Source organism: Mus pahari, chromosome 3 (assembly GCF_900095145.1).
Source record: "Mus pahari chromosome 3, PAHARI_EIJ_v1.1, whole genome shotgun sequence".
NCBI classification, from domain to species: Eukaryota; Metazoa; Chordata; class Mammalia; order Rodentia; family Muridae; genus Mus; species Mus pahari.
In genome coordinates, this window is record NC_034592.1 from 149776833 (window position 1) to 149802799 (window position 25967).

Genomic DNA, 25967 nt, shown 5'->3' on the forward strand with positions numbered 1-25967 from the left:
GCTGAGTCAGGAGGGGTGTGAGTTTAAAGCTAGGATGAATAACTTTTCGAGCTCCTCCTTCAAAATAAATACATACATTCATACATACATACATACATACATACATAAAGGTTGGAGCTGTAGCCCAGTCCCTTGTCTAGACTGTATGTATTCCCTGGGTTCGGTTCCAAACAAGGAAAAAGTAGGGTGGGGAGACACCCAGTATGGACTTAACTGACCACTAGCGGTGTGTCCTTCATCTTGCCACTTAGTCCCTGACCTGCACCATAATACCTGCTAAAAGCATGTGATGCACAGACATACATTTGGAACAAAAAAGGGTTCATACACGGGGCTGAAGAGATGGCTCAGTGGTTAAGAGCACTGATTGCTCTCCTGATAGGTCCTGAGTTCAAATCCCAGCAACTACATGGTGGCTCACAACCATCCGTGATGAGATCTGATGCCTTCTGGTGCATCTGAGGACAGCTACAGTGTACTTAGATATAATAATAAATAAATCTTTGGAAAACAAAAAGGTCATACACACAAAATAGGTTTTTTTGGTTTTTCAAGACAGGGTTTCTCTGTATAGCCCTGGCTGTCTCTGTAGGCCAGGCTGGCCTCGAACTCAGAAATCTGACTGCCTCTGCCTCCCAAGTGCTGGGATTAAAGGCGTGCGCCACCACTGCCAGGCTACAAAATAGTTTTTAAAATGAAAGACATTAAGCATCATTTGTCATTGACTGGACTTTTTGGGGTTTTTTTCTTTTTTTCAAGACAGTCTCTGTAGCCCTGGCTGACCTGCCTGGAACTCACTCTGTAGACCAGGCTAGGCTCATACTCAGAGAGAACCGCCTGCCTCTGCCTCCAAGTGCTGGGATTAAAGGCGTGGACCACTGCATCTTGCTTTTTCACCCCTCTGGCATCCCCATTCCTGATAACCGGTTATGGATGCCCTCCCCAGCACCTCTCTCTGTCTCGTTTACTGGTGTCCAGCCTCAACTCAGTCTTGTTTTCTTTCTGAAGTTCTGATTTGTCCAGCCAGAGGTCTAGGGCCTGTCTTCTTGTGGCTCCCCACAGCACCCATAGATAATGTGATGTCAGCTCTCGGCATGGCAGGTCACATATGTATTCATCTGAGGTCTGCGCCAGGCCCTGAGTTCCTCTCCATCTTCTTCCCCAGGAGCTGTGTGCATGTCTGACTGGGGCGGTCCAGCTGGAACTCTTTGACTACAGTAGTCACTCTCTGAGAGCCATGGCAGTACCAATAGCATAGTGCCAGTGGCTTCTCAGAAGCCGCGTGTGATCCACGCACAAGCAGAGGGACAGAGCCTGTACTGCTCTCTTAAATGAGCCGATTCCTTTCCGAGCTCTCGAACCAGGCTTCTCATAACTGTAACTCCAACTCCAGGAGATCCAACACTTTTGCCTTTGGTTCTGAGAGCACCTGCACTCTCAGGGCAGACACATACATATAATTTAAAAAGTAAAAAATAACTTTTAAAGAAGCTTAGGAATGGTGGCACATCCCTTTTAATCTCAGCACTCGGGAGGCAGAGGCAGGTAGTTCTCCATGAGTTCCGGGACAGCCAGAGCTACATGAAGAAATCCTGTCTCTAAAAACAAAACAACAAAAAGCTTTTTAAGAGCCAGGAGTGGTGGTGCCTGCCTGTAAACTCAGGGCTCAGTAGATGGGGAAGGAGAATCAGGAGTTCAAGGCTATCCTTGCCTGCAGAATAAGTTGGGGCCAGCCTGAGCTACATTGAGACCTTTCTCCCCGCCCCCCACCCCCAACAACGAAAGGGAAAAAGAAAGCACTCGGAGTTAAGTGTGGTGACAGGGTGACAAGCTTGTATGTCACACAAGGCTTCGGAAAAGCCCCTTCCACCTCTGTGGCTCTGTGACAGCCAAGAGGGAACCCCGGGGATGGAAACGCCTGACATTTCCTGTCAGAAAGACTTACAGTCTCAAGAGAGATGCATTTCTCATCTTTTACCCTAACGAGGACTGCTGACTTCTGTGCTCTGTATCCAGACTTCATTACATAAGGATCCATCCACAAGTTACATAATGGCCGTGTGATGCCAGCCGGGCACCTTCACTCCTTGGGAGCCAACTCTACCTACCCCTTTCTGTATTTTTCTTTCATAAATCACAGAACAAAAGCCAGAAGAGTAAGCATAGTCACCCTGCGACCCCTGTGGGCTTCCTTGGCTTCCGTGAGAATAACAGCACCGTAAGCTGTGTGATCCCAGTAGTAAACAGAGTCAGCTCTCAATGGCACCCGGTGAGGCCAAGCCAACCTGTACCTGCAGAGGGACAGGGAGGCACTCAACAGTTAAGAACCCTTGCTGTTCTTCCAGAGGACCAGAGTTCAGTTCCCAGCACCTACACTACGCAGCAGCCCACAATCACCTGTAACTTGAGCCCCAGGGGATCTGATACCCAGCTGCATATAAAGAATAAATCTTGTTTTCAATTATGTGTATGTGTGTTTTGCCTGCATATATTGTGCAGTACCCACAGAGACCAAAAGAGGGCAGGGTGTTCACACCCTCTGGAACTGGAATTGCAGACAACTATGAGGCGTGGACCACCACAGCTCAGTCAGTATTTATTTTTATGTGTAAGAGTATGCATGTGCCCGTCTGTAAATGTGTGCCCCTCATGCCTGCAGTGCCAGTTGAGGCTAGAAGGCGGTAGCATCAGTAACTCCTGAACTAGAGTTACCGATCACTGCTAGTCTTCAAGTGCTGGGAATGCCTCCTGAGCCCTGTGAAAGAGCAGCCAGTTCTCTTAACCACTAAGCTATCTCTAACCCTGCAGCCCTCTTCACTGCCTCACCATCTCTTCAGACCTCCAAAACACAAGTCTTTAAACAAAAAAGAGAGAACTTGCTGGGTGCTGTGATGTGTGCTTGTCATCCCAGGACTCAGGAGGCAGAGCAGGAGAGTGGCCAGAAATCCTAGGACAGCCAGGGCTGCAGAGTAAGACCCTGTCCCCACCCCAAGACTCCCCCAACAAAACAAAAAACAGGGCTATAGAGCTCAGCAGTAGAGTGCTTGCCCTCACAGCACGAGGCCCCAGGCTCAATCCCCAGTATTTCAAGTAATAAAATCCTATAGTTTTTGGTTGGGTTTTAAGCATGCGGGTAGGTCTGGCCTTCCTTTCAGCTGGAGGGAAGAAAGCATTCAGGCAAGAAAACTCCCGGAGATGAGCGCTCAGCTGCGGGCAAGCACATAACTAGGTGCTAAGGTATAGAGCCTGGCACACACGGGGCTGGTGCTGGACGTAGTAGGATCTTCCAGAGTGCTGGCTAGCTCGGTGTCTAATGAGCACTAGACAACCTGAAGCCTCTACCTCAGGCTCCTCAACTGTCAGCTTCTGGCGGATAACAGCAGTGGCCAGCCAGGTAAATACAGGTGACCAGAGGTGTGGGCCTAAGTGCTTGCCCTAGCACTCAACAGTAGCTGTTGTTCCTGGATGTCGCTGTTAATAGCCCTGCTCACCCAAAACCTGGTTTGTAGCCTCGGCTGAGCTAGAACTCTGCCCTCCCTTATGTGATAGGATTACGGGTATGTGCAGCCACCTTCCGAGGGCTTATCGGTTTTGTTTGTTTTTTACATTAATTATTCTGTTTGGGGGGAGGGGGAGGCGTCACAGCACGCCACAGCTCAGGTGTGCAGGTGGATTCAGTCTTCACCTCCTGCCATTACGGCCCTGGGGACGAAACTAAGGTCAAGCGCCTAAGCCACCCACCGTGCCAGCCCTCCATCTGACCATATTCCCATACCCCTAGAGCAGCCAGGCAGTGGAGCTTCCAATCAGACTGAATGTGGAGAGGTCTTCCCAAACCTTGGTTACATGACCTGCATTCATAGTTCCTTCCTCAAGGTTATCTTGATTTGGTTTGGTTTGACTTCATTGTTGGAGATGGCGTCACACAGCCGAGAGTTGGCTGACGGTGTCACACAGCCAGGAGAGAGTTTGCTGTGCTAACAAGAATGGCCTCAGGCTGGAGAGAGGGCTCAGCGGGTAAGAGCACTGACTGCTCCTCCAGAGGTCCTGAGTTCAAATCCCAGCAACCACATGGTGGCTCACAACCATCTGTAATGGGATCCAATACCCTCTTCTGGTGTCTGAAGAGAGTGACAGTGTACTCATATAAATAAATCGTAAAAATAAAAGAGATGGCCTTGAACCCCTGACTCTCCTGCCTTTACCTCCCATAACCTGAACTAGAGGAGCACAGCACCGGCCTGGTTAGCATTCTGCTGGGTCTAGTATGCTAGGCAAGTACTCCACCAACTGAGCCACCTCCCAGCTGTCAGTCAGCTCATCCTGCCTGCTGGAAGAGATACCAGGAGGAAAGAGGTTTCTGAACCTGGCAGGGAGCGAGTGTACAGCAGGTTTTACCCTGGGAGGCTTCCTGTCCCACTACAGCCTGGATTATCTGGAGGCTAAGGAGGCCCACTAAGCTCCTGGATTGAGCGTTCAATGGCTTGGAGGAGGTTGTCACCTCCAAAGCAGGCACATGTGTTCTCTAACTCCTTCACAATCTTTCCCTTTTCTCCCTAGATAAACCCAACTCCAGTGCTTCAAAGTCCTCATGGCACCCACAAGTACAAAGGTAGCCACCTCCGCCGCCGCCACCACCACCACCGGCTAAGAGGCATCATTACTGAGAAGCCACCCCGCCCACCCCGCCTCCAAGGAGACGTTGCTCACGGGGTTGGATCTTGATCTCATCTGGGTGCTGTTTGATTGCTCGGAAAACAGTCCCCAGAGGTCATGGCTTTTAGTGTGTATACTGTATAGCCTTCAAGCACAGGGCTTCAAAGGGTCATTTGCAGAAAGTGAGCATCTTTGCCCTTTGAAGCAAGCAAGGAAAAGCCACATGCCGGGTCTTGTTAACATACCAGCATCCCTTGGCAGGAAGAAAACTATAGCAGAGGCTAGGGAGATGGCTCAGCAGTCAGGAACATCTGATCCCAGCACCCTCACGGGGTGCTCAGAATGACCAGTGATTCCAACACCAGGTGATACAACACCCTCTTCTGGTCTCTGAAAGCACCTGCAGACACATGTGCATATGTACACATGTATGAATAAAAAAAAGAAAAAGAAAAAGGGAGAGGAAAGGAGCCAGGCTCAGTAAAAGCACAATAGACTCTGGAGTCTTCACGAGCCAGGTATCTTGTTCTCCAAAGCTGATGTTAAACCCAGGGCCACAAGCTTGCTGAGCTACAGTCTGACACAACCAGGGTCACAAGCATGCTGACCTGCAGCTCATACTGAAGTGCAACTTTTTTTTTTTTTTTTAAGATTTATTTATTTAATAAAGGAGTACCTTGCCGAGCATGGTGGCACACGCCTTTAGTCCCAGCACTTGGGAAGCAGAGGCAGGTGGATTTCTGAGTTCGAGGCCAGCCTGGTCTACAGAGTGAGTTCCAGGACAGCCAGGAACAGAGAGAAACCCTGTCTCGAATCCCATCCCACCTCAAAAAGAAAAGTGCCTGTTTTCAGCCACACCAGAAGAGGGCATCGAATCCCATTGCAGATGGTTGTGAGCCACCATATGGTTGCTGGGATTTGAACTCAGGACCTCTGGGAGAGCAGCCAGTGCTCCTGACTGCTGAGCCATCTCTCCAGCCCCTGAAGTGCACCTATTTTGTTTGTTGCTTTGGTTTTTGAGAGAGGGTCTCTTTATGCAATCCAGGCTGACCTCAAAGTTCAAAACATTGACTTCTACAGTGAGTCTATCATCCCGTACGCCAGGCTAGCCTCAGACTCACTATATTGCCCGAGATAGACCTGAACTACTGATCCTCCTGCTTCACTTCTCAAGTGCTGGCGATTCTGAGTGTGCACTACCACACAGGACACATACACTGCTAGGGATGGAACCCAGGAGCCCGTGTGCAATGCTAGAGAATTCTACCTATGTGGCCACACCCCAGCCCTGGATAATCACTCCTGATTAATTCCAGATAATCAACTCCTTGTTGATCTTGGAATCAATCACTGCCAGTACTCAACACCTGCTGGAACTCTTGCCATCTTCAAGATACTGGCTGATGGGTCACAGTCCAGTGACTTCCTGTTATACTATACCTCCTTCAGTCCAAGCCTCTGTCCTAAGAGCAGTAAGTATGTCTAGAAAACTGGAAAGATTAACGGAGGTGGTATCGACCTACAATCCAGGGGAGTCTAGGAGATACACTTGTACCCCCTTAAGAGGTGCAGGCAGGAAACCCTGCCTCCTTCTTTCCGGTCAGGAAAAACCCTGAGAAATCAGATAAAAATCATCTGGCCACACCCGGTGGTGCAGACTACACGGCCAACTACTTGGTAGGCTGAGGCAGGAGGATGGAAAGTTCAAAGCTCGCCTGGGCAAGTTGGTGAGCTAGCTGAGATCAACTGTAATAACAATACACACTCGTGGTCCGAGCTCCTGTGGCTGAGAGGTGTGGGCACGGTGTGGCTGCGTCCTCAAGGCTCTCACCGGGACGCCATCTACACACCTGGTGGGCGGCGGCTATCAAAAGCTCCGGGGGGAGGGGCGTTGTGGACTCCGCCCATCTCAGCCCCTTGCGCGTGCGCAAACGACGTCGGCCCCGCCCCCTATGCCCCCTCGGCGGCTCTTTCTCTCTCAGCGCGACGCTCCTCAGCGGCAAGATGGCGGCGGCGCACCCGGAGTCCCGCGACGGAGCCGCGCAGTCGGCGAAGCCGGCGTCCGAGACGGACCCGCTCAGCCGCTTTACGTGTCCCGTGTGCCTGGAAGTGTTCGAGAAGCCGGTGCAGGTGCCCTGCGGACACGTGTGAGTGGCGGGCGCCCGCCGGGGAGGGGACGCGGGCGGCCGGCCGGCCCCCTCGAGCCTCGGCGGCGCGCCTCACCGGGCGGCCGGACTAGCCTGGGACAAAAGGGAAGTGCCGGGACGCCCGGCCGGAGCCGCGGGCCGGGTGTGGGGTGTTCGCTCGCGGAGGCCGCCTCCCTCGGCGTGGGTGAAGCCCGGTGTCGCGGGCCAGGCTGCCGCAGCCGCTTCAGGAGTTGAGCGAGGGCGGCCTGGGCTTCCCTGGGGGCCGCGGCGGCGGAGCGGGGTCTGAACCCCATCCTTGCACATCTCGAACACACCGCAGCCGAAGGGCCTGGGGATGCGCCCCCGCTTCCCTCCGCGGCCCCGCCCACTGGCGCTCGCCCTGGACTCGGGCTTCCTGACCCCCCAACTCCAGCACCCTTTTTTGGGGGGACGCACAGGCATTCCCGCCGCCGTCCTGTGAGTGCCAGCCTTTTTCCAGGTGAATCAAAGTGCAAGTGTCAAGGCTCGCTCACTCGGGCCAGCCTCGCCTGCCAGACCGTCCCCAGGAGCGAGGCAGGGCCTTCCCGGCACCGTGGGATGATTGCTTGTTAAAGGCGGGGACACGGGGCTCCTGACAGCTAGGGTTCAGGTACAGGTAGCCGGGGGCCGATCGCCTGCCGCCACTGCATCAGGCTTCCGGTCCTGACGGAGATGACCTCCCTCACTTCTCTCTCGACTCTGCTAGCTTTCTCATTACACGGAGCAACGTGTAGGAGGAGAGTACCACGTCCTCTCTGCGGGTTAATGTAAGCCGGTGTTCCGCACCGTGAGTGTCCCCAGACCCCCTCCCAGTCAGTTAACTGGAGTGTCTGCATGTCCTCTGTGCGCTACTTTGGGATAGAGTTAAGAAGGCAATTTGGCCCTCGGGTTTACAGCTCAGGAAATTGATGGTAAGTAGTGGCCAGTGAGATAGCTCAGAAGCTGAAGGCTCTTGTCACCAAACCTGATGACTTCAGTTCGCTCCTGGGGAGCCACATGGTAGAATTGACTCCCACAAACTGTCCCCTGATTTCCAGCTGTCCTCAGCAGCACACACATTCTTTTTTTTTTTTTTTTTTTTAAGGCAATACTAATGGCTGTTCAAACTGTGGTGTATGCAGTAGGAGAGCATGTGGGGGCTGTTGATATTTGTGAAGAAACATGACTTGATTGGAAGGCACCAGACTTTGAGGCTTCCTTGACCCTTTCTTTCCTACATCAGAGGGCAAGAAGCAGTACCTGCATGGCAAACATAACCAGCCTCAGTATTCAGCAGATTGAAGTCAGACACACCTTGGTGAGGGTAGCTGACATCTCTGAGCCTCCTCCAAGTGCGTTGGGCTCTGCCTACTTGATTTTTAATGTTGGCCTTTGAAGCTGGAGAGTCCTACAGCTGTGGTTGGAGCATTTGATTTTATGAAATTCGGGTCAAGCCCTGCGGCTACACCCTTTCAGGTCTGGAGGAGTGCAGATAGCTTGATGCTGAAGAGCACTGACAGAAAGGCTGAACTAGTTGATATCCATTTCTAGGAAGTAGAAACTGAAAGTCAGCTCCAGATGCAGGCAGCTAGCTGCAACCTCCTTGTACGGGTAACTCAGGCACACAGGCTGTGAGCATCTGATAGACTGTTAAATCAACTACTTTCATCTGTGTGCTGGCTTGGATTCCTCAGTTATCTTGAGTTACTCTTGGGATGATGGGCTACAATAAAGGGCCTGCCCACCCTGCCTTGCCCTTTCTCTGTGTGATCTGTCACATCACTGCCCCAAAGGCCTTCCTTATAGACTTGGCACACTCCTTCCTCTGTGGCACTCTCTGCAGCCAGGCCTTTGGGGCCTTCCATTCACTGTCATCTCAGAGAAACTCCCTGTGCTCCACTTGCCAGGCTGTCTGTTAAGACCAGCCTGGTCTACAGAGCGAGTTCTAGGACAGCCAGAGCCAACAAATGTGACAAAAAAGTAAGAGTTATAAGGATAGGGCCTTTACCAGTAAGTAGTCACCTCCCAGCCTGGGCTAGAATTTTTGCCTAATAGAAATGATCCAAGATTTCTTTTCTTTTTTTTTTTTTTTTTTTATCCAAGATTTCTTAAAAGATAGTAAAAGGGGGGGTGGGAGTCATTTCTGATATACACACACACACAGGCACACATCTCCTGGGCTTTTCCAGCAGATTTTGTTAGTGTAAACCATAAGTCACAGTGGGTAAGTAGTTTGGTAGTTTGGTGTCCTATGCCTTAGTAGCCTTCTTGTGCTGTGAGCCAGCAGGTGCCACCTCTGCCTCTGGATCATGGTGTTTGAGTTCCTTGAATATGTGAGAATTTTCAGCCTGTGTGCCCTCCCTCCCTCCATAGCTTATGATCTGCATGATCTGTACTGTTTAATTTGCCTGCCTGTGAGTAAAGTTCCCTTGACACTTTTAAATTTGGGGTTTGATGTTTGTTTGCTTTGTTTTTTGAGACAAGGTCCCTCTATGTAGCTCTAGCTATCCTGGAACTTGCTATATAAACTAGGTTGGCCTGGAACTCAGAGAACCTCCTACCTCTGGCCCCCAACTACTGGGATTAAAGGCATGCGCCCCCATGCACAGACTGAACTTTTAATTTGAGGGCATGGAATATTCTCTCCTTGTCTGTCAATCACACTGTTTTAAAGTTGATCCAGAGGTTGCCTCTGAGGTCTGACCAGCACTGTTCTTGGGTTATAACTAGCCCCACTGGGTTTGCGTGTTCCCACAATGCTTTGCTTTCACCTCTGATAGTAACAGTCCCACCTTTTGTTTCATGAGTGCCAGATACAAGTGTGTGCAGTGCATGGTCAGTCTCCAGCAGATGGGTATGAACTTCTTCCTTTTACACAGGAAAGTGGGGCTCAGGAAACCCTACCAGGATTCCCTAGTGACAGGGACTAAGCTTTGAAGGCTCAAACATCATGCCTTTCTCCATAGTGTCCCAAACCCCAGGTACAGTTTCTTTTTTCAGTTGTGCCAGGGCATGGTATTTTATTTGAATAATATCAGGGAATCGCTGTCCCAGTCCATTATTCATTGGTGTCTTTTAAAAGTTGATCCACTTTTGTTGTCTTGTCTCTGCATGACACAGGTTCTCTGTATGTCTTGTTCTAGCTTTTGCTCTGCATGCCTGCAGGAATGTCTGAAGCCGAAGAAACCTGTCTGTGGGGTGTGTCGCAGCGCTCTGGCACCTGGCGTCCGAGCTGTGGAGCTCGAGCGGCAGATCGAGAGCATAGAGACTTCTTGCCATGGCTGCCGTAAGAATGTATGTGGACTAACGTGAAGAGTCCTTGTCTCTTGGTGATGAGATGACAAAAGAGCTAGAGCAAGTGTCTGACGTTAGAGCCCGAGTACTGGCCAGCAGCACCCTGCATGCCTGCTGTGTGTGGTGGTGGCTGTGCTGCTGTTGGGGGAGGGGGGCTGGTTTTTGTTTGTTTATGTTTCTTCACCTTGCTGGGTTTTATTTTTTCATGAGTTGGTTTAGCAATTTATACATACTACTTTTGAAATCGATAGAAACAAATCCCCACCCCTATAAAAGGCCATCTTCAGCTGGGGAGTGGTTCACACCTCTAAGCTCTTAGGGATAGAAGCAGCAAAGCTAGGAGCCCTAAACCAGCCTGGGCTACTGAAGACCTACTTCAGAAAGTAACTCTCATGTGTTCTAATTAGAATATAAGAGCATTGCATGATTTTTCAGTTATATATAAAATGAACAGCCCTCAGTATAGAGTGCTTGCCTAGCATGCAAGAAGCCTGGGTTCCATCCCTCAACCAGACATGGTGGCTCACACCATAATCCCAGCACTCTGTGTGGTAGGCAGGAGGGTCTAAAATTCAGGGCCAACCTGGTACGCTCGAAGCTGACTCTCAAAGAAAAAAGAACTCTGCACTAAGCTCAAAGGAAACTTCACAGTCTGCTACTACAGTCATAAAATTTACTCTTGTGTTTTAGCCCTTGAGAGAGAGTCTGAAGTGTGAGGTGGAGGGAGGTATCGGTGTCTCCCCACCAGTGGAATGTAGTCTCCAGCACTTACCCCGGGCACTGTGATGTGTCACTGCCTACACTGCTCACTGCTGCTGGGAACACAGACAGCTAGTGCTTTATCATCCTTAAATCATTACAATTTTTATTCCAGACAGTAAAAAGGTATAAAACACTGCTGTGTTTCCCTCCACACATCTGTCTGGAAAGGCTGGGTCAGTTTGCTGTGTGGTGTTGCACACTGGTAACCCTGCACTTGGGCTGTGGGGGAGGGTAGCTTTCCATTTAGAAAGTTGCTCTGCCCTTTCTACCTCTAGGCAAATGTTTCCACACACACAGCAAGGTGCACCTGCCACTTAACTGTGTTCTTTCCTCTTACATGAGTACACTGTAGCTGTCTTCAGAAGCACCAGAAGAGGGCATTGGATCCCATTACAGATGGTTGTGAAAGCCACCATGGTTACTGGGAGTTGGACTCAGGACCTCTGGAAGAGCAGTCTGTGCTCTTAACCACTGAACCATAGCTCCAGCCCTCTTTCTTCTTTTTTTATACTTGAATTTATACTTGTGTGTCTTTGTTATTTTGTTTTAGTTTTGTTTGTGTTCAGAAAGGTTTTACTATAGACCAGGCTGGCCTTGAACTCAGAGTCCCACCTGCCTCTGCTCCCAAGCACTGCAATCACAGGCATGAGTCACCACAGCTGAGACTCAGTGCTTATCCCTGCCGACTTGTTGGGGGGTTGTTGTTGTTGTTTTGAGACAAAGTTTCTCTGTGTGGTCCTGATTGTTCTGGAACCAGATACTAGGACTCAAGGAGATCTACCTACCTCGACCTCCCAAGATCAAAGGCCTGGGCCACAACACCCAACCTGGTGGTGCTACAACAACAACAAAAACCCAAAAAAGAAATAATAAGAGGGTCTCTTATGGTCAAGGCTGGCTTTAAACTGATCACCCTGCCTCCACCTCTGAAGTGCTGTATTACAGATGTGAGTGATGATGCCTGGCAGGTTTCTTGTCCTCCCCTACCCTTTTTATTTATATTTTTAAGATTTATTTATTTTTATGTGCATTAGTAGTTTGCCTGCATGTATGTCTGAATGAAGGTGTCAGATCCTCAGTTTGTAACTAACTACAGACAGTAGTGAGCTGCCATGTGGGTGCTGGGAATTGAACCAGGGTCCTCTGGAAGAGCAGCCAGTGCTCATAATCGCTGGGTCAACTCTCCAGCCCCACTCTTTATTCTCTAGCCAGAGTCTCCTGTGCCCTCAGCTGGCCTCAGGCGCAGTAAGTTTGGGAATGTCTTTGGACTCTGATAAGGTAGATGACTGTAAAATGGATCTCTCTCTTCCTTCCATCCTTTCAGAGGGCTTCATATCAGGTACACAGTGAGACTGGGACAGTCTGTACAGGTTTGTTCCAACATTTAAATTGAGGCTCCTAAGTGGATAGCTGAGTCCACGCCCTGGGCCGGCTTCTAGGGAGCAGCGGAGTCAGAGGGCTTCGGCTGTACCTGTACTCTGGGATTGGAACCTTCCTCACTGTTTTTCATTTCAAATTTCAACCAGCTGGCCTCGATCTTTGTCTTTTTTCATGAACGCTTTTCTCCTCTGTGTGCTCTCCATTTCCAAGGTTAGTAAAGCTGTGTTGTTGGTGCACGCCAGTAACACCAGCACTGGGAAGGTGGAAGCAAGGAGAGCAAGGTTCAAAACCAGCCTGGGCTACATGAGACCCTGTCACAAAACAATAAAAAGTGGTAGTTGTATGGTAGGCACAGCCCTCTTCCTTTCTTTGTTTTGTGTATTTTTCCCCCCATTGATTTATTCACTTTATATCCTAATCATAGGACCACACACACACAGCCCGCTCCCCTTACATAATTCTGTAAGAGCTCCCGGCCAAGTGTTAGTGTGTACCTGTAGTCTCTACTGGGGAGGCTGAGACAGGAGGATTTCTTTAGGCCAGTTTGGGTAATAAATCAAGACCCTGTTTCCAAACAACAAAAGTGCAGCTGGAGGCAGACCATGGTACTCTTCAGTGTCTGTGTAGGTTGGGTTAGCTTGAAACTCTGGGTGGTCCTCCTGCCTTACCCTTCCAGAGTCTTTGAGCTGGAACAGAGACATGTGCCACCATGCCCAAGTAAGAGACAGATTGAGATGTGAGTGTAGGGCCACCAAGATGGCTAAGCACTACTGCCTGATCCCGAGCCCTGAGCTCAGAGCCCGTGGGTACGTCGGTGCTGTAGTAGAAGCGTGTGGCCTGACTTACCTGCTAGTGAAAGTTCTTGTCTCAGACAAGGTAAGGACAACAGCTTGGGGTGTCCTTGGCTTCCACACAGGCAAGTCACATACACATGCACAATATAAATAAGAGTGTGACATACTTTTAAAAATAGCACTCGGAAAATGTCAGTAAGCAGAGAGCAGATGGTGAGGAGGGTGACCCCACAGTGGAGCAGATGTAGGTAAATAAACAGCAGCCTGGCTCCTGTCTACTGGCACAGTCAGGAGTGGTTGGATTGCTTGACCCAGTGTATGGGTCTAGTTTTCTTGCCCTTGGTTTGGGATCACCTCTTATGAACGTCTCACTAACTATTTGTCCTGCTCTTTCTATTCAAGTTTGTCCTATCTAAGATCCGGGCCCATGTGTCATCGTGTTCCAAATACCAGAATTACATCATGGAAGGTGTAAAGGCCACCACCAAGGATGCATCCCTTCAGCCGAGGTACCGACCTACTCCCCAGAAAGACGTGGGATGCCTGTGCTGTTGGAGGGTTTAGGTGTGTGGATTTGGAGAATTGGAGGTGTCACTGGAGCTGGCTAAGGGTGACAGGTTCTGGAGTGGGGGTTGTTCATGTCTGTGCTTCTGATTTGCAAGCACTCAGTTCCTGCTTCTTTGGGGTGTGCAGTGGTTGAGGCGGTGTGGAAAAGATCTCAGGGTACTCTTTTCTCACCTCCCAGAAATGTCCCAAACCGATACACTTTTCCTTGTCCTTACTGTCCCGAGAAGAACTTTGATCAGGAAGGACTTGTGGAGCACTGCAAACTCACTCACAGCACCGATACCAAGTCTGTGGTAAGAATTGGCTTTTCTTCTTTGACTAGGTAAAAAGTCAGACTTACAGAAAATGACCAGGCTGTACAGTAAAATTGTACCCTTCACCTAACCTAACATTTTGCCCAAATTGCTTAACTGTGTTCTATATGTTTTGTTTTTTGTTTTTTGTTTTTTTCGAAACAGGGTTTCTCCATGTAGCCCTGGCTGTCCTGGAATTCACTTTGTAGACCAGGCTGGCCTCGAACTCAAAAATCCGCCTGCCTCTGCCTCCCAAGTGCTGGGATTAAAGGCGTGCAACACCACACCCAGCTTTTTTCTTTTTCTTTCTTTCTTTCTTTCTTTCTTTCTTTCTTTCTTTCTTTCTTTCTTTCTTCCTTTTTTTTTTTTTTTTTTTTTTGTTGAGCCATTTAGGAAGAGCTAACAGATACTGTGACCTTTTCCCTCTGAATATTTCAGTGGATATCTTAAATTTTTTCTTTAAAAATCACTTAGACAAAACCAACAAACTCAGAGTCTTGTGTAGGCCAGGCTGGCCTCAGGCTCATCACATGTCATGGGTAGGTTTGAATCTGGTTCTCCTGCTTCACCTTCCAAGCCAGGATCGTGATCATAGGCCCGAGCCACTGCACACAGCTGCAGATGTTCTCTTCGCATGTTCTTTTTTTTTTTTTTAAAGATTTATATATTTATTATATGTAAGTACACTGCAGCTATCTTCAGACACTCCAGAAGAGGGAGTCAGATCTCCTTATGGATGGTTGGGAGCCACCATGTGGTTGCTGGGATTTGAACTCAGGACCTTCGGAAGAGCAGTCGGGTGCTTTTACCCACTGAGTCACCTCACCAGCCCCCTCTTTGCATGTTCTTGTTGCTCGGGTGTTGAACCCAGAGTCTTACATGTTTTACCAGCATTAAGCCATGTACAGCCCAGATGCTGTCAGGATAAGTGTGGGTGCTGTCAGAACTGGTATGGGTAGTTCACACTCCAGCTGTGGTCAAGACTGGGTGCCTCATTCATAGGCCAGTCAGAAGTGGCAGGTGCTGCTGCGTCCTTGTCTAGCTAGGCTCGCAGCTCCAGCTCAGTAGCATCTTCAGGTTCCACCATGAAAGGTGACTTCTAAAAGGCCCAGAACTCATGTGGCCACAGCCTGAGTTAAGCAGGGAGTCTTGTGAGCTTGGAGAGCCAAGATGGAGTCGCTGACTTGGAGTCAAGGAAGCAAACTTAAGCTTTTTGAGTTTAAGGAAGCTGTGTTTCCCTCCTGGACGCAGGAGGAAGCTGGACTTGTCTGCAGTTGAGGAAGTCTGTTGCTCATTGAGTCCAGCAAACTGAGCAGAGCGGGGAATCAGAAAGGGGAGTCAGGAGCTGTACTACTTGGGCTGCCCAAGTGCTGCTTCACTCTGGTGAGCCAGGGCAGCCTGTGCTCTGTCATTGTCCTCAAATCACTCCTGCAGCCAGGCTAGCCTTGAATCTCTGCCTCCTTCCTCTGCCTCCTTGGTGCTGAGGTTACAGACATGCACTCTGCCCCACGCCCACACCTGTTGAGATTGGGGCTTTGTGTGCACACTTTTGCCCTGTCATCTGGTCCTTTACTTTGTTATCATTGTGTCCAGCTGGATTTTACCTTCATAGAAGCCTGTACCCATTCCCACGTGTCATTTTTTTTTTTAATATTTTCTTTATTTATTTTTAATTTTTATTTATTTATTATATGTAAGTACACTGTAGCTGTCTTCAGACACCCCAGAAGAGGGCGTCAGATCTTGTTACGGATGGTTATGAGCCACCATGTGGTTGCTGGGATTTGAACTCCGGACCTTTGGAAGAGCAGTCGGGTGCTCTTACCCACTGAGCCCCGACTCACCAGCCCCCACATGTCATTTGAATCGAATAGAAAAATGTTTTCTGGGTTGCTTCGTGTTTATGGAGCACAGTGACCATGCATTGTACCTGGGCTTGTCAGTAAAGCTGTCCCATCAGGAAGGGGGCTGAGCAGAGGTCGTGGAGGGCCAGCCCAGTCGTCAGATTGCAGCACTTGCTTCTTCTTGACAGGTTTGTCCCATATGTGCCTCGATGCCCTGGGGAGACCCCAGCTACCGCAGTGCCAACTTCATGGAGCATATCCAGCGCCGCCATCGCTTTTCCTATGACACTTTTGTGGTGAGTCTGCACCACCCCATGAACAGCACTACTGCTCAGGTTTCTGGAAGGGGATTCCCTGGGGCCCTATTATGGATTGAGGAGCTCTCTGTGCCAGAGGGAAGCTGCACATCTCTCTCTGTGGGCGGGTGGGTGCCAGAGTGAGACTTCAGATGCCCTGGCAGTTTCTAGCTGTGAGGCTTCTTCATCTTGTTCCTCTGCCTCCTGGTTTTGCCCACTTGTGCTGTGTGTGATTTTCCCCTTTAGAGAACTTAGTTGGATTCCACTCTGATCAGCTGCCCATGAAGATGAGGCAGTGGATGGAAATGGCCCTCGAGGGGCTTTACAGGCTGGTTGGGTGTGCAGCTCCAGCTGATGGTTGCTGCCTGGAAGTACCAGTGTGGCTTAGCCCCCGTGTATGACATGCTGGGTTCTATCCCCAGGAGTGTAAAGACAGTAACACAAACCAGGGTCAGGCTAGAGAATGGAGTGGGGGGCGCGTAGTGCAGAGGACCCGAGTTCAACTCCCAGCGCGTTTGGATCTCTAGCTCTCAAGATCTAGCACCCTCTTCTGGATTCTTCAGACACTACACACATGACATTCTCCGCTCCACACATAGGCACATAAATACATTTCCAAGACAGGGTTTCTCTGTGTAGCCCTGACTGTCTTGGAACTCTCTCTCTGTAGACCAGGTTGGCCTCGAACTCAGAAATCCGCCTGCCTCTGCCTCTCAAGTGCTGGGATTACAGGCATGCGCCACCACCGCCCAGCCAAAAAAAGTCTTTTTAAAAGATAGTCACATCTCAGCTTGTGGGCACACTTTTGTTCTCCCAGCACTTGGGAAGTGGGGGCAGGATGATCAAGAACTCAAGACCACCCCAGGCTACAGAGCCTTGTTTCAGAGCTGAAACACAAATGTTTATTCTCAGTCTGGTAGTAGTTTAGTATTTGGAGCAGACTTCCAAGACTGACCTTTCACTAACTGCAGAGGTAATGTCTTTGCTAAAACCACTCAAGCAGGGTTTTGCCTCACCGAGGGTGAGTGTGTGGCTGTCATATCCATTGTACTCTTCACTTTCAAAAGCCTTGTTTGTTTTTTGGGCACTGAAGCCTCTTAGGAACAGCATCTCAGTTGAGATGTGTTTGCATGTGCTTGTCTGTTTCTACAGTTGATGAGCTGAATTCAGCATTTGTGTATTTTGTCTGCGCACAGTGTGTGTACTATTTTCTGGGCCATTCACTTTTCCATTGAGGAAGGAATTTTGTTTTGGTAGTATGAGCATCCACGCACTTGGATGCAGTCTGCATGCGTGGACAGAGCTAGGTCTCAGCATCAGATGTCTTATCACTCTCTGCCCTGTTCTTTGAACTAGGGTGTCTCCACCTAGACTGGCTAGTGGGCAAGCCTGTGGTCCGTGTCTCCAGTGTAGAGCACTGAGACCTCAGGCGTACGCCCGATTCCCTCTTCTTACAAGGGCCGTGGAGAGTAGACTCAGTTTCTTGTGCTTGACACAGCAAGTACTTTACCACCTCAGTCATCTCACAGCCCCAGGAATGGTTACTTTCTATTTTTTAGATTTAATTATTTTATTTTATTTTTATGGGTGTTTTCCTGAATGTATGTTTGTATACCACATGTGTCCAGAGCCTGCCAGAGGCCAGGTGTTGGATTCCCTGGGACTGGAGTTAGGTGGTTATGATCCACCATGGGTGATGGGAAATGAACCTGACTCCTGGAAAAGCAGTTAGTATGTTTAACTGGCTGAGCTATCTCTTCAGCACCAAATTGTTACTATTATTTAATGATGAGACAGCAAAGACACTGAAAGATAAAGTCATTTTCCCAGTTACACAACAACTAGACAGGGTCCTGGGGTCCTCAGCAGCCCTCTCTAGACACTCTTGGGAGGCTCCTATGAAGTGACTCTTCTGGGTGTGAGCAGGTACTCAGGCTGCTGTCCTCTCTGCCCTCAGGATTATGATGTTGATGAAGATGACATGATAAACCAGGTGTTGCAACGCTCCATCATCGACCAATGAACCGGGTCTTGGCTGTCCACCTTCCTCTAGAGCTTCCATTATGCATGAGGTGTGAGCCCTTGACTCTTGCACCTCACATGTAATGCAGATCTGGAATTGAGCCATGGCACCAGACAGGGTCACTTCAAGGGTGATGGGGCCCTAGGGTAGAGAGAACCCTGTTTCCTCTGGGCTCTTGCCAGCATTGTCTTCCCACTGGTGACCTTGTTTGTCCCATGGTCTGCTTTCACCGCACCTCAGCTACTGCCTGCTTTAAGAAGAGCCCAGCCGCTTCTCCCACAGGATCTAACTCGCGTTCATCCTGTTGCCCAGTGTTCATCTTGCGGGTCCTCCTAGCCAGCCAGGACCTCGCCTGGGCTGTGAATAGCACAATAAAGCAGGGACTCCTTTCCTTGGCCCTGAGGTGCCTTGGTTCTGTGGTTTACTGGGCCAGGGCTCTGCTCCTCTCCTCCTGGGTGACGTCACAGTCTGATGGAAGTTTTGGTTACTGCTGTTTCCCTACACCTGCACATCGGTACACCTGACGGCTTCTGTCTTAAATGCCTGATGGTGCCTTTTTAGGATAAGGAATCACCATAGAATTGTAGTGGAAATGTTGGGTAGCAAAGATGGGGTGTGTTCATGTGTAAGTAGGGAGAAGGTGTAGGGTGTGTGGCTTTTTGGTTTTTTTTTTTTTTTTTTTTTTTGATGCTGATGAGTGTTCTCAGGTGGCTGGGTTGTGTGCCCCTTTTATTGAGTATATGTTGACATCCTTGCTCTGAAGAGTGTATTGGAGGGAGGCACCGACTGCTGGGTGCTGCTTGGCAACTTGAGCCTGAGCAGTATTGCTGCCTCCTTGTGCAAGTATGTTTTATACCCTGCCTTTCAGTGTGGAGGCAGTGGTAAAGCCAGGGTCATTCCTGGGAAGTTAAAGTTAGGCTCCTGCACAGTCGAGGAAGGTGGTCTGCTGAGGCTTTCTTGAGCATCAGCTCTAAAAGCTGGAAATCTAGTACACATTACAAAGTACAAGGAGGAGCACCTCCAGTCTATTCCACAGAACAGACTTCTGCCAGACCTGGGGCTTTGGAGTAAGTCTTTCCAGTCATGTAGCTCTGGTCCATCTGAGACTGCATGCAACATTGTACTTGTGACACCACACCTCCACAGTGGTGCCTCTGCCTCCGAGGGCGAAGCCAGCCCAGATGCCAGCAGAGTTGGACAGGATGGTTTTCCCAACATTACTGCTGCTTCACTGTACCCTCTGGAAAGGTTTGCTCAGGAGATGTGTGGAGGGAGGTTCCACAAGACCTTGCCCCGAGGAACTGGGAAAGGCACAGCTGTGCCACAGTGCAGCAGGGGCTTCCTGTCCTGCGTCACACTCGCTGTTTCTAATATAATGACTTTCCAGAAAGTGTGGTTATGTTCTGTCTTATAGAAAGTAAAATATAAATAAATTTCATAATTTATCCAACCAGCAAGCTGCAATGTTTTCATTTAAACAGCTTTTTCTGAGGTATGGGCCCAGCAGCCTCTAGAAGGTTGTTACTCCAAGGGAACATTGTTGTCTGTCCCTGAGTCAACCTGGCTTCTAGTCAATTCTGAGACTTCAACAGCTGAGCCTCAGACATCTGTCTTCTCTGAAAACTGAGCAGAAGTCCGTCAGTCTGTCCATCTGCCCATGTCTCTCTGCCCTCACTCCCCTTAACATAAGGGATTCACAGTAGCAGGCCAGGCTCTCGCAGCTGCAGCAACTCTGGTGGAACTCAGACTTCAGGCGTTGTGTATGTGCGCACTGTGCCAGTTGCTGACACCTAATGAGCTGAGCCCATGGTATCTGGTGAACCATCTGAAGGGGTGGACAGAACCCCGCACTGGATGCTGCCTGGGGTTTTCTGAGGGGCTAGCCTCCTGGAATGTTTCCATCTGGTCCCACAGGGACCTGAATAAAGCCCAGAGATCTCAGCAATTCGTGCCTCAACCCTGACTGTGGACATGTTAGAATGAGTTGTTCTGTTTATTCCATCCTGGAGAAAACGAGAAGAAATACCTAGTCCAGATGTCCGCAAATGGCCTGTTCATTCCAATATCTCCAAGGGGCTACATTTGCATTGCAGTTGAGACCTGGACTCCAGTTGTAAGTCTGACACTGGAAGTAAATCCCTGGTAACACTAGAACAGGTTCAAAAGTAATGTATGCCTAGGCATAGTGACATCTTAATCCTCTGCTTGCAGAGGCAAGCACATGGATCTGAGTTTGAGGCCAGCTGGGGCTACGTAGTAAGACTCTCCAAGATTTGAGCTGAGACCTAAATTCAGAGCTGAGTCCAGAGGCCTAAGGTGACAGCATGTTTACCCATGAGGCACTGTGGTATGAGGATGGAGGGAGCAGGACTATGTGGGGTCAGTGGAGGAGACTGAGCATGAGTAGAAAGCAGGGTGGAGGGCCCATTGGCTGAGACCAGAGAGCATCAGGGATTCTGATGGACATGGCCCAGCTTAGACCCAAGTGAGACTCCTTGGACACATGGAGAAGACCAGGAGGCAACCACTGAAGTGGTCAATGCTGTCTGGCACCCAGAGTGGTCTCACTGAGTCAGGTGGAAGGAAGATGCACTATGAAGAGAGGCAGGCAGCGACCCCATGGTTGGCCCCTGAAGGCCAGGTAGGTAGAGTTGTGGGGTTGAGCTCTAGTGGCAATCAGGGAGGAAATCAGTTACGTGTATTACTGCTCTTCAGGGTTTGCTGTGTGTTAAGAGAATGTCATCTTGCAGTCTGGGCTGCCCCTAGTTCTCAGCAATCTACTGATGTCAGCCTCCTGAGTGATAGAAGCTGAACGTCACCCATGTTCAGAAGAGGCTAGGCCTGGAGTTCTGGAGTCCTGTACACATAACAAGGTGCCAGCCTGCCTCTCTGCCATGCCCTTTCTCACCCACCCCTGTACCACTCTACCCTTGGTCTGAGTAGCAGCCGTGTATCCATGGTCTTCGACTGACTGCTACACATCACAGCCTCAAGCTAGACAGTCTCCCACTGGGACACAGTTCTGTTCCGGCATCTGCTCTCTAGTTGGTGAGGAATTAAACTGAGCATCCACTTAAACTCTTGTCATTCCCTAATAGAACTTTAGCTTCTGAGCAGATCTTTCTGGCGTGCGACTCTTCTCCTGTATCTTAGAATCCTCCAGTCTCCTCAAGTGCCTCAGACCCTCCACAACTGCGGAGCAGAGAGTGATTATGAGCTCCCTGTTCTGCCCTTGACTCCCTAGGGTGGGAATTACAGACATAGGTCTCTACACCCAATTCAATTTGGCTTTAGTTTGATTACTGGAGACCAAACCCAGGTACTCAAGGCTCTAACATTCCATTCCCCACTCTCCCCCCACCCCTTCATCCCATGGTGTAGACCAGGCTGCCCTCAAACCCAGGATCCTCCTGTCTCAACGTCTATCGCGCATGGCCATATTTGGCTTTGAGTAGGCTTGATAAAAATGCCTGGGGTGAGGTTGGAGAGATGGCTCAGTTAAGAGCACCGGCTGCTCCTCCAGTCCTGATTCATAACCATCTGTAATGTGTAATGGGATCTGATGTCCTCTTCTTGTGTGCATGAAAACAGAGTACTCATATATAAAATAAATAAATCTTTAAAAATAAATTCTAGCTGGGCGTGGTGGCACATGCCTTTAATCCCAGCACTTGGGAGGCAGAGGCAGGCGGATTTCTGAGTTCGTGGCCAACCTGGTCTACAAAGTGTGTTCCAGGACAGCCAAGGCTACACAGAGAAACCCTGTCTCGAAAAACCAAAAAGAAAAAAAAAATTCTAGAGTTGAACTGAACTATATATAAATAAATGAACAGCTATTCCATCCTGGGTGAAGCTAGGCACAGCCTGCAGGTGTTGCCCCAGGCCTCCTGGGTAGAACTGTCCTTAGAGCACTGAGGCTGGGGACTGCTGCCAGGTGGAACTTGTCTACCCACAGCCTCCATATGGTCCCTGGAAAGCCTCTGACCTTTGTTAGCGTGAGACTTTACTGACTTCATCCACACATTTCCCTTACACAGGAAAGTAGATGAGACCAGGTCTCTAATAGGTCCTCCCTTAAACATCCACCTTCAACAGCTGTGTGACGGCCTTTGAGCTTCCATCTCCCAACCTGATGGAGAGTCCTCAAGGAATCTGCTGGGGTAATCCACACAAAGAACATGGCACACCCCTGGGAAGGCTGGAGGATCAGGGGCCAAGGACATCTTCAGCTACATTGCAAGTTCCAGGTCAACCTTGTCTCAAACATCCCTCTCCCAACCAATTGGTTTGGGTTTTGTTTTGTTTTGTCTTGTTTTTTTTTTTTTTTTTTTTTTTACTTTTGGGACAGGGCCTCTCTATTATGTAGCTCTGGATGCCCTGAAACATTGCTACTTTGATCCACCTGCCTCTGCCTCTCCTGGGGTTAAAGGCAGTCCCCACCACACCAGGTACTTTGTTTACTGTTCTTGAGACAGGATCTCAGGAACCCTGAGTTGACCTAAGTAGCTGAGGATGAACTTGAACTTGGATTCCATGCCTCAACCCTGAGTACTGAAGCCGTAGGTGTGCCCTGCTTGGACGTAGCTTCAGTTATGCTGGGCAAGCACTCTGCCGACTGAGAGATGCCCCCAGCCCTTTGCCCTTTTTTTTTCTTTAAGATTCATTCATTCGTTCGTTTGTTTGTGTGAATACACTGTAGCTGTACATTGTGAGCCTTCATGTGGTTGTTGGGAATTGAATATTTTAGGACCTCTGCTTGCTCTGGTCGGCCTGCCTGCTCAGGCCCACTGTACACTGTAGCTGACTTCAGACACACCAGAAGAGGGTGTCAGATCTCATTACAGATGGTTGTGAGATTTGAACTCAGAACCTTCGGAAGAACCGTCAGTGCTCTTACCCGCTGAGCCATCTTGCCAGCCTCTGTTTTGCCTCTTATATACAGGATTTCATGTATCGCAGGATCCTCCTGATTGGATCACAGACATGTCACTCCACCTGGTTTGAAGCATCTAGCTTTAATGGCTGCACGGCTGGGTGACACTTCTGGGTGCAGACAGTGTGTGCTTGATTTTTCAGTAGGCTCTCTGTGTGGTGGGCACTGCAGGGCACATCACCACACACGCTGGATGTTTGCCCTCTCTTCTGTCTGCCACATCAACAGGAGAGAGGCTGGGACAAGCAAGCCTTGAAGACAGGGAGAGGGAGCACTGGAAACACAGGTGCCTGACTGTGCACAAGATAAAGAAGAGAGGCACTAGGAGCTCTTTTGGAGACAGTCCACCACGGGGTCCCCAACAGCAGGAATCCAAGCAGGAGAGTGACTGATACATTGTATTTATTTTACTGGCATTGGTGTTTTGCCTGCATGTTTGTCTGTGTAAGGGTGTCAGGGGTTACAGACATCGGTGAGCCACCATGTGGGTGCTGGGAATTAAGCCAGGTCCTCTAGAAGAGAAACCAGTACTCTAAACCGCTGAGCCGTCTCTCCAGCCTGTGACTCAGAGATTTTTAGGAACACATCTTGCAGACAAATGTAGATGGGCCAGACTCTTAGGAGCAAAGATTTCCATGAGAGCCTGTTTCTGGAGAGCAAAGTGGGGCTTGACCATGGCTGCTGAGAGGTTGGTGGGCTCCCATCTATGCTTGCGCCTGTGTGTGTGTGTGTGTGTGTGTGTGTGTGTGTGTGTGTGTGTGTGTGTGTGTATGGTAGTGTGTGTGAAATGCAGACCCCAGTGTCGATGCACATCTTGTCATTAGTTCTTTCTTCTCCAGTTCCAGAAATTAAACTCAGGTAGTCAGGCATGTATGGATTAATGCTTTTCTTCTGCTAGTTTGATTGCTTTGAGGAATTGCAGTAGTCCAAACTGGCCCTGATTTCCTACCTCCACCTTCCAAATTCTGAGATTACAAGTTGGGCTCTGCTAGGCAAAATTGCCTTTCCTACTCTCTCTCTCTCTCTCTCTCTCTCTCTCTCTCTCTCTCTCTCTCTCTCAAAACAAGATCTCACTCTGTAGCCTAACCTAGCCTAGAACTCACTATATACTCCAGGCTGGGCACCTGCCTCCACCTCCCAAGAGCTGTGATTACAGGTATAAGCCACAACACCCGATTGGAACCAGTTTCTAAACAGATCTCAAGATTTAACAGATGAAACTGGGAGGTCTGAGTTAGATCTGAATTTCAGCTAAGGTGTTCTCTGTAGTCTCATGCTTAGAACTTGCTCATTATCTATAGGAAATTCTAAATCAACCTATGCATCTTGGCTGTATCTGGCAAATCTATATGTTAAGTAACGGAAGGATGAAATTAGCACAGGGTTCCTCCTGGTGAAGGGAGTACCACCCCTAGCTGACCCCCGCAACTGACCCCTAGCTGATCCTCCCAGCTGAGTCCCCTGACCCCCTACGGCTCAGCACTAACATACATTTTATACATTTTAAGTCCATATCCCAGAGCTGGTTCTATCCCCACCACTGCATAAACTGGGAGGTGGTAGCACATGGACCTGTGATCCCAGCCCTCTGGATGTAGAGGCTGAACCAGAAGTTCACGGTCAACCTCAGTTGAGGAGTGCAGTCTCAGAACTCAGGGCTCCCGAGCCTCTGCGGTCAGCCTCGTAGCCTTGACCTCCAGAACACTATCTTCTCGGGAACAGCCACCTGGGTCAAGGCATTGCAGTCAGGCCGCCTGCCCCAGCCCTAGGCTTCTAAAGGATGCGCACACCTTAGCGGGGCTTGCCCGGTGTATCGCAGTACCCCAGCCTCTCAGCCAGGTTTGTGGCTTGGAGGGGACATTAGCATCTCTGAGCTGCACGTCCACTGGGAAGATCTGTGGGTCCAGCAAAGGCAAAGGCCCGTGAACAGGATTAGAGTCAGCACCGAGGACTGGTTTGGTGGCCAGAGCAGGGTTCAGATCGAGTCCAAGAGGAAGAGCTGAGACCTTGGAAAATCATTGCCTTCCCACAACAGTCACAGGAGGAAGGAGACGAGAGAGGATAACAGACCAAACAACATTTATATATGTTACACAAATTATATGTGCATTTCATATATACATGCATGTGAAATAATACATTTTTTTTTTTCAAAAGGAGCCCAGATTGGATTACAGATGGTTATATGCTGCCAGACATGATTGCTGAGAAAAGAACTCTGGCCTTTCATCTCTCCACATACACCCCCACCTTTAAGACAGGTGTATTGGCTGTATTGCCCAGACTGGTCCCAAACTTCTAGGCCAAAAAACATTTCATAAATGTTTTCCTCTCAGTTGCCTCATGGGGAGGAGGAGTTCGGGGATTGATCCCAGGGATGCTTAAACCCTCATACATCCATCCTGCATCCTGCCCTGGACCAGTCCCTTGCCCTCTGTGTGGGTCAGAGATCTAGAAAATGGGAAGCCTAGGGCCTGTGGGGAGGAAAGAAATCCCAGAAAGATTAAACCTACTGTCAGGAGAGCTTGGGAAGGCTCTACAGCCCAGGATGAGGACAGAGGGCCCATGAGCATCTGAGAGAACATGCCTGAGCCAGTGCCCAGGAGAAAGCAGGGTTCAACCTCTGGGTGCCCCCAAAGACACACAAAAGAAAAAGTCTATAAACTGGACTGGTTTTTCTCTCTCTCCCTCCCCCCTCCCTCTCTCTCTCTCTCCCTCCCCTCCCCCTCTCCTTTTCCCTCCTTTGACTTCTTGGGGCTCCTGGGCTCCCCTATGCTGTTACTTCTATGCAGCAGGCCAGGGTACAGCTGCCACCTGAGCAGTTGCTCGCTTTGTTGCAATATAGGCCCTGCTCGGGGGCAGCGTCCCAGCAGTGTCCTCCAGCGGTGTCCTTGTGGAGATGGGGTGGGTGGTCAGCTGTGGATTTTGTTTGTTTAATTTTAATGAAGGTTTTTTTTAATGAAGTTTTTTTTTTTTTTTTT

General features: G+C 49.5%; 1 protein-coding gene across 1 annotated transcript; it reads left to right on the top strand.

The window, feature by feature from the left end:
* The first annotated feature begins 6632 nt into the window (after nucleotides 1-6632).
* Rnf114 (ring finger protein 114) lies at nucleotides 6633-19507 on the top strand. The gene is made up of 6 exons (XM_021192920.1): nucleotides 6633-6803; nucleotides 9944-10094; nucleotides 13433-13539; nucleotides 13776-13890; nucleotides 15923-16030; nucleotides 17988-19507. Exons 1-6 carry the CDS (start codon nucleotides 6661-6663, stop codon nucleotides 18051-18053), a joined length of 690 nt encoding a protein of 229 aa, XP_021048579.1. The 5' UTR covers nucleotides 6633-6660; the 3' UTR covers nucleotides 18054-19507.
* The last annotated feature ends 6460 nt before the right edge of the window (nucleotides 19508-25967 follow it).

Coding starts and splice junctions, on each gene's coding strand:
- Rnf114 (XM_021192920.1), top strand. CDS start 6,661: ATGGCGGCGGCGCACCCGGAGTCCCGCGACGGAGCCGCGCAGTCGGCG. Junction 10,095..13,432: donor GCCATGGCTGCCGTAAGAAT/GTATGTGGACTA, acceptor TTTCTATTCAAG/TTTGTCCTATCTAAGATCCG. Junction 13,540..13,775: donor GATGCATCCCTTCAGCCGAG/GTACCGACCTAC, acceptor CTCACCTCCCAG/AAATGTCCCAAACCGATACA.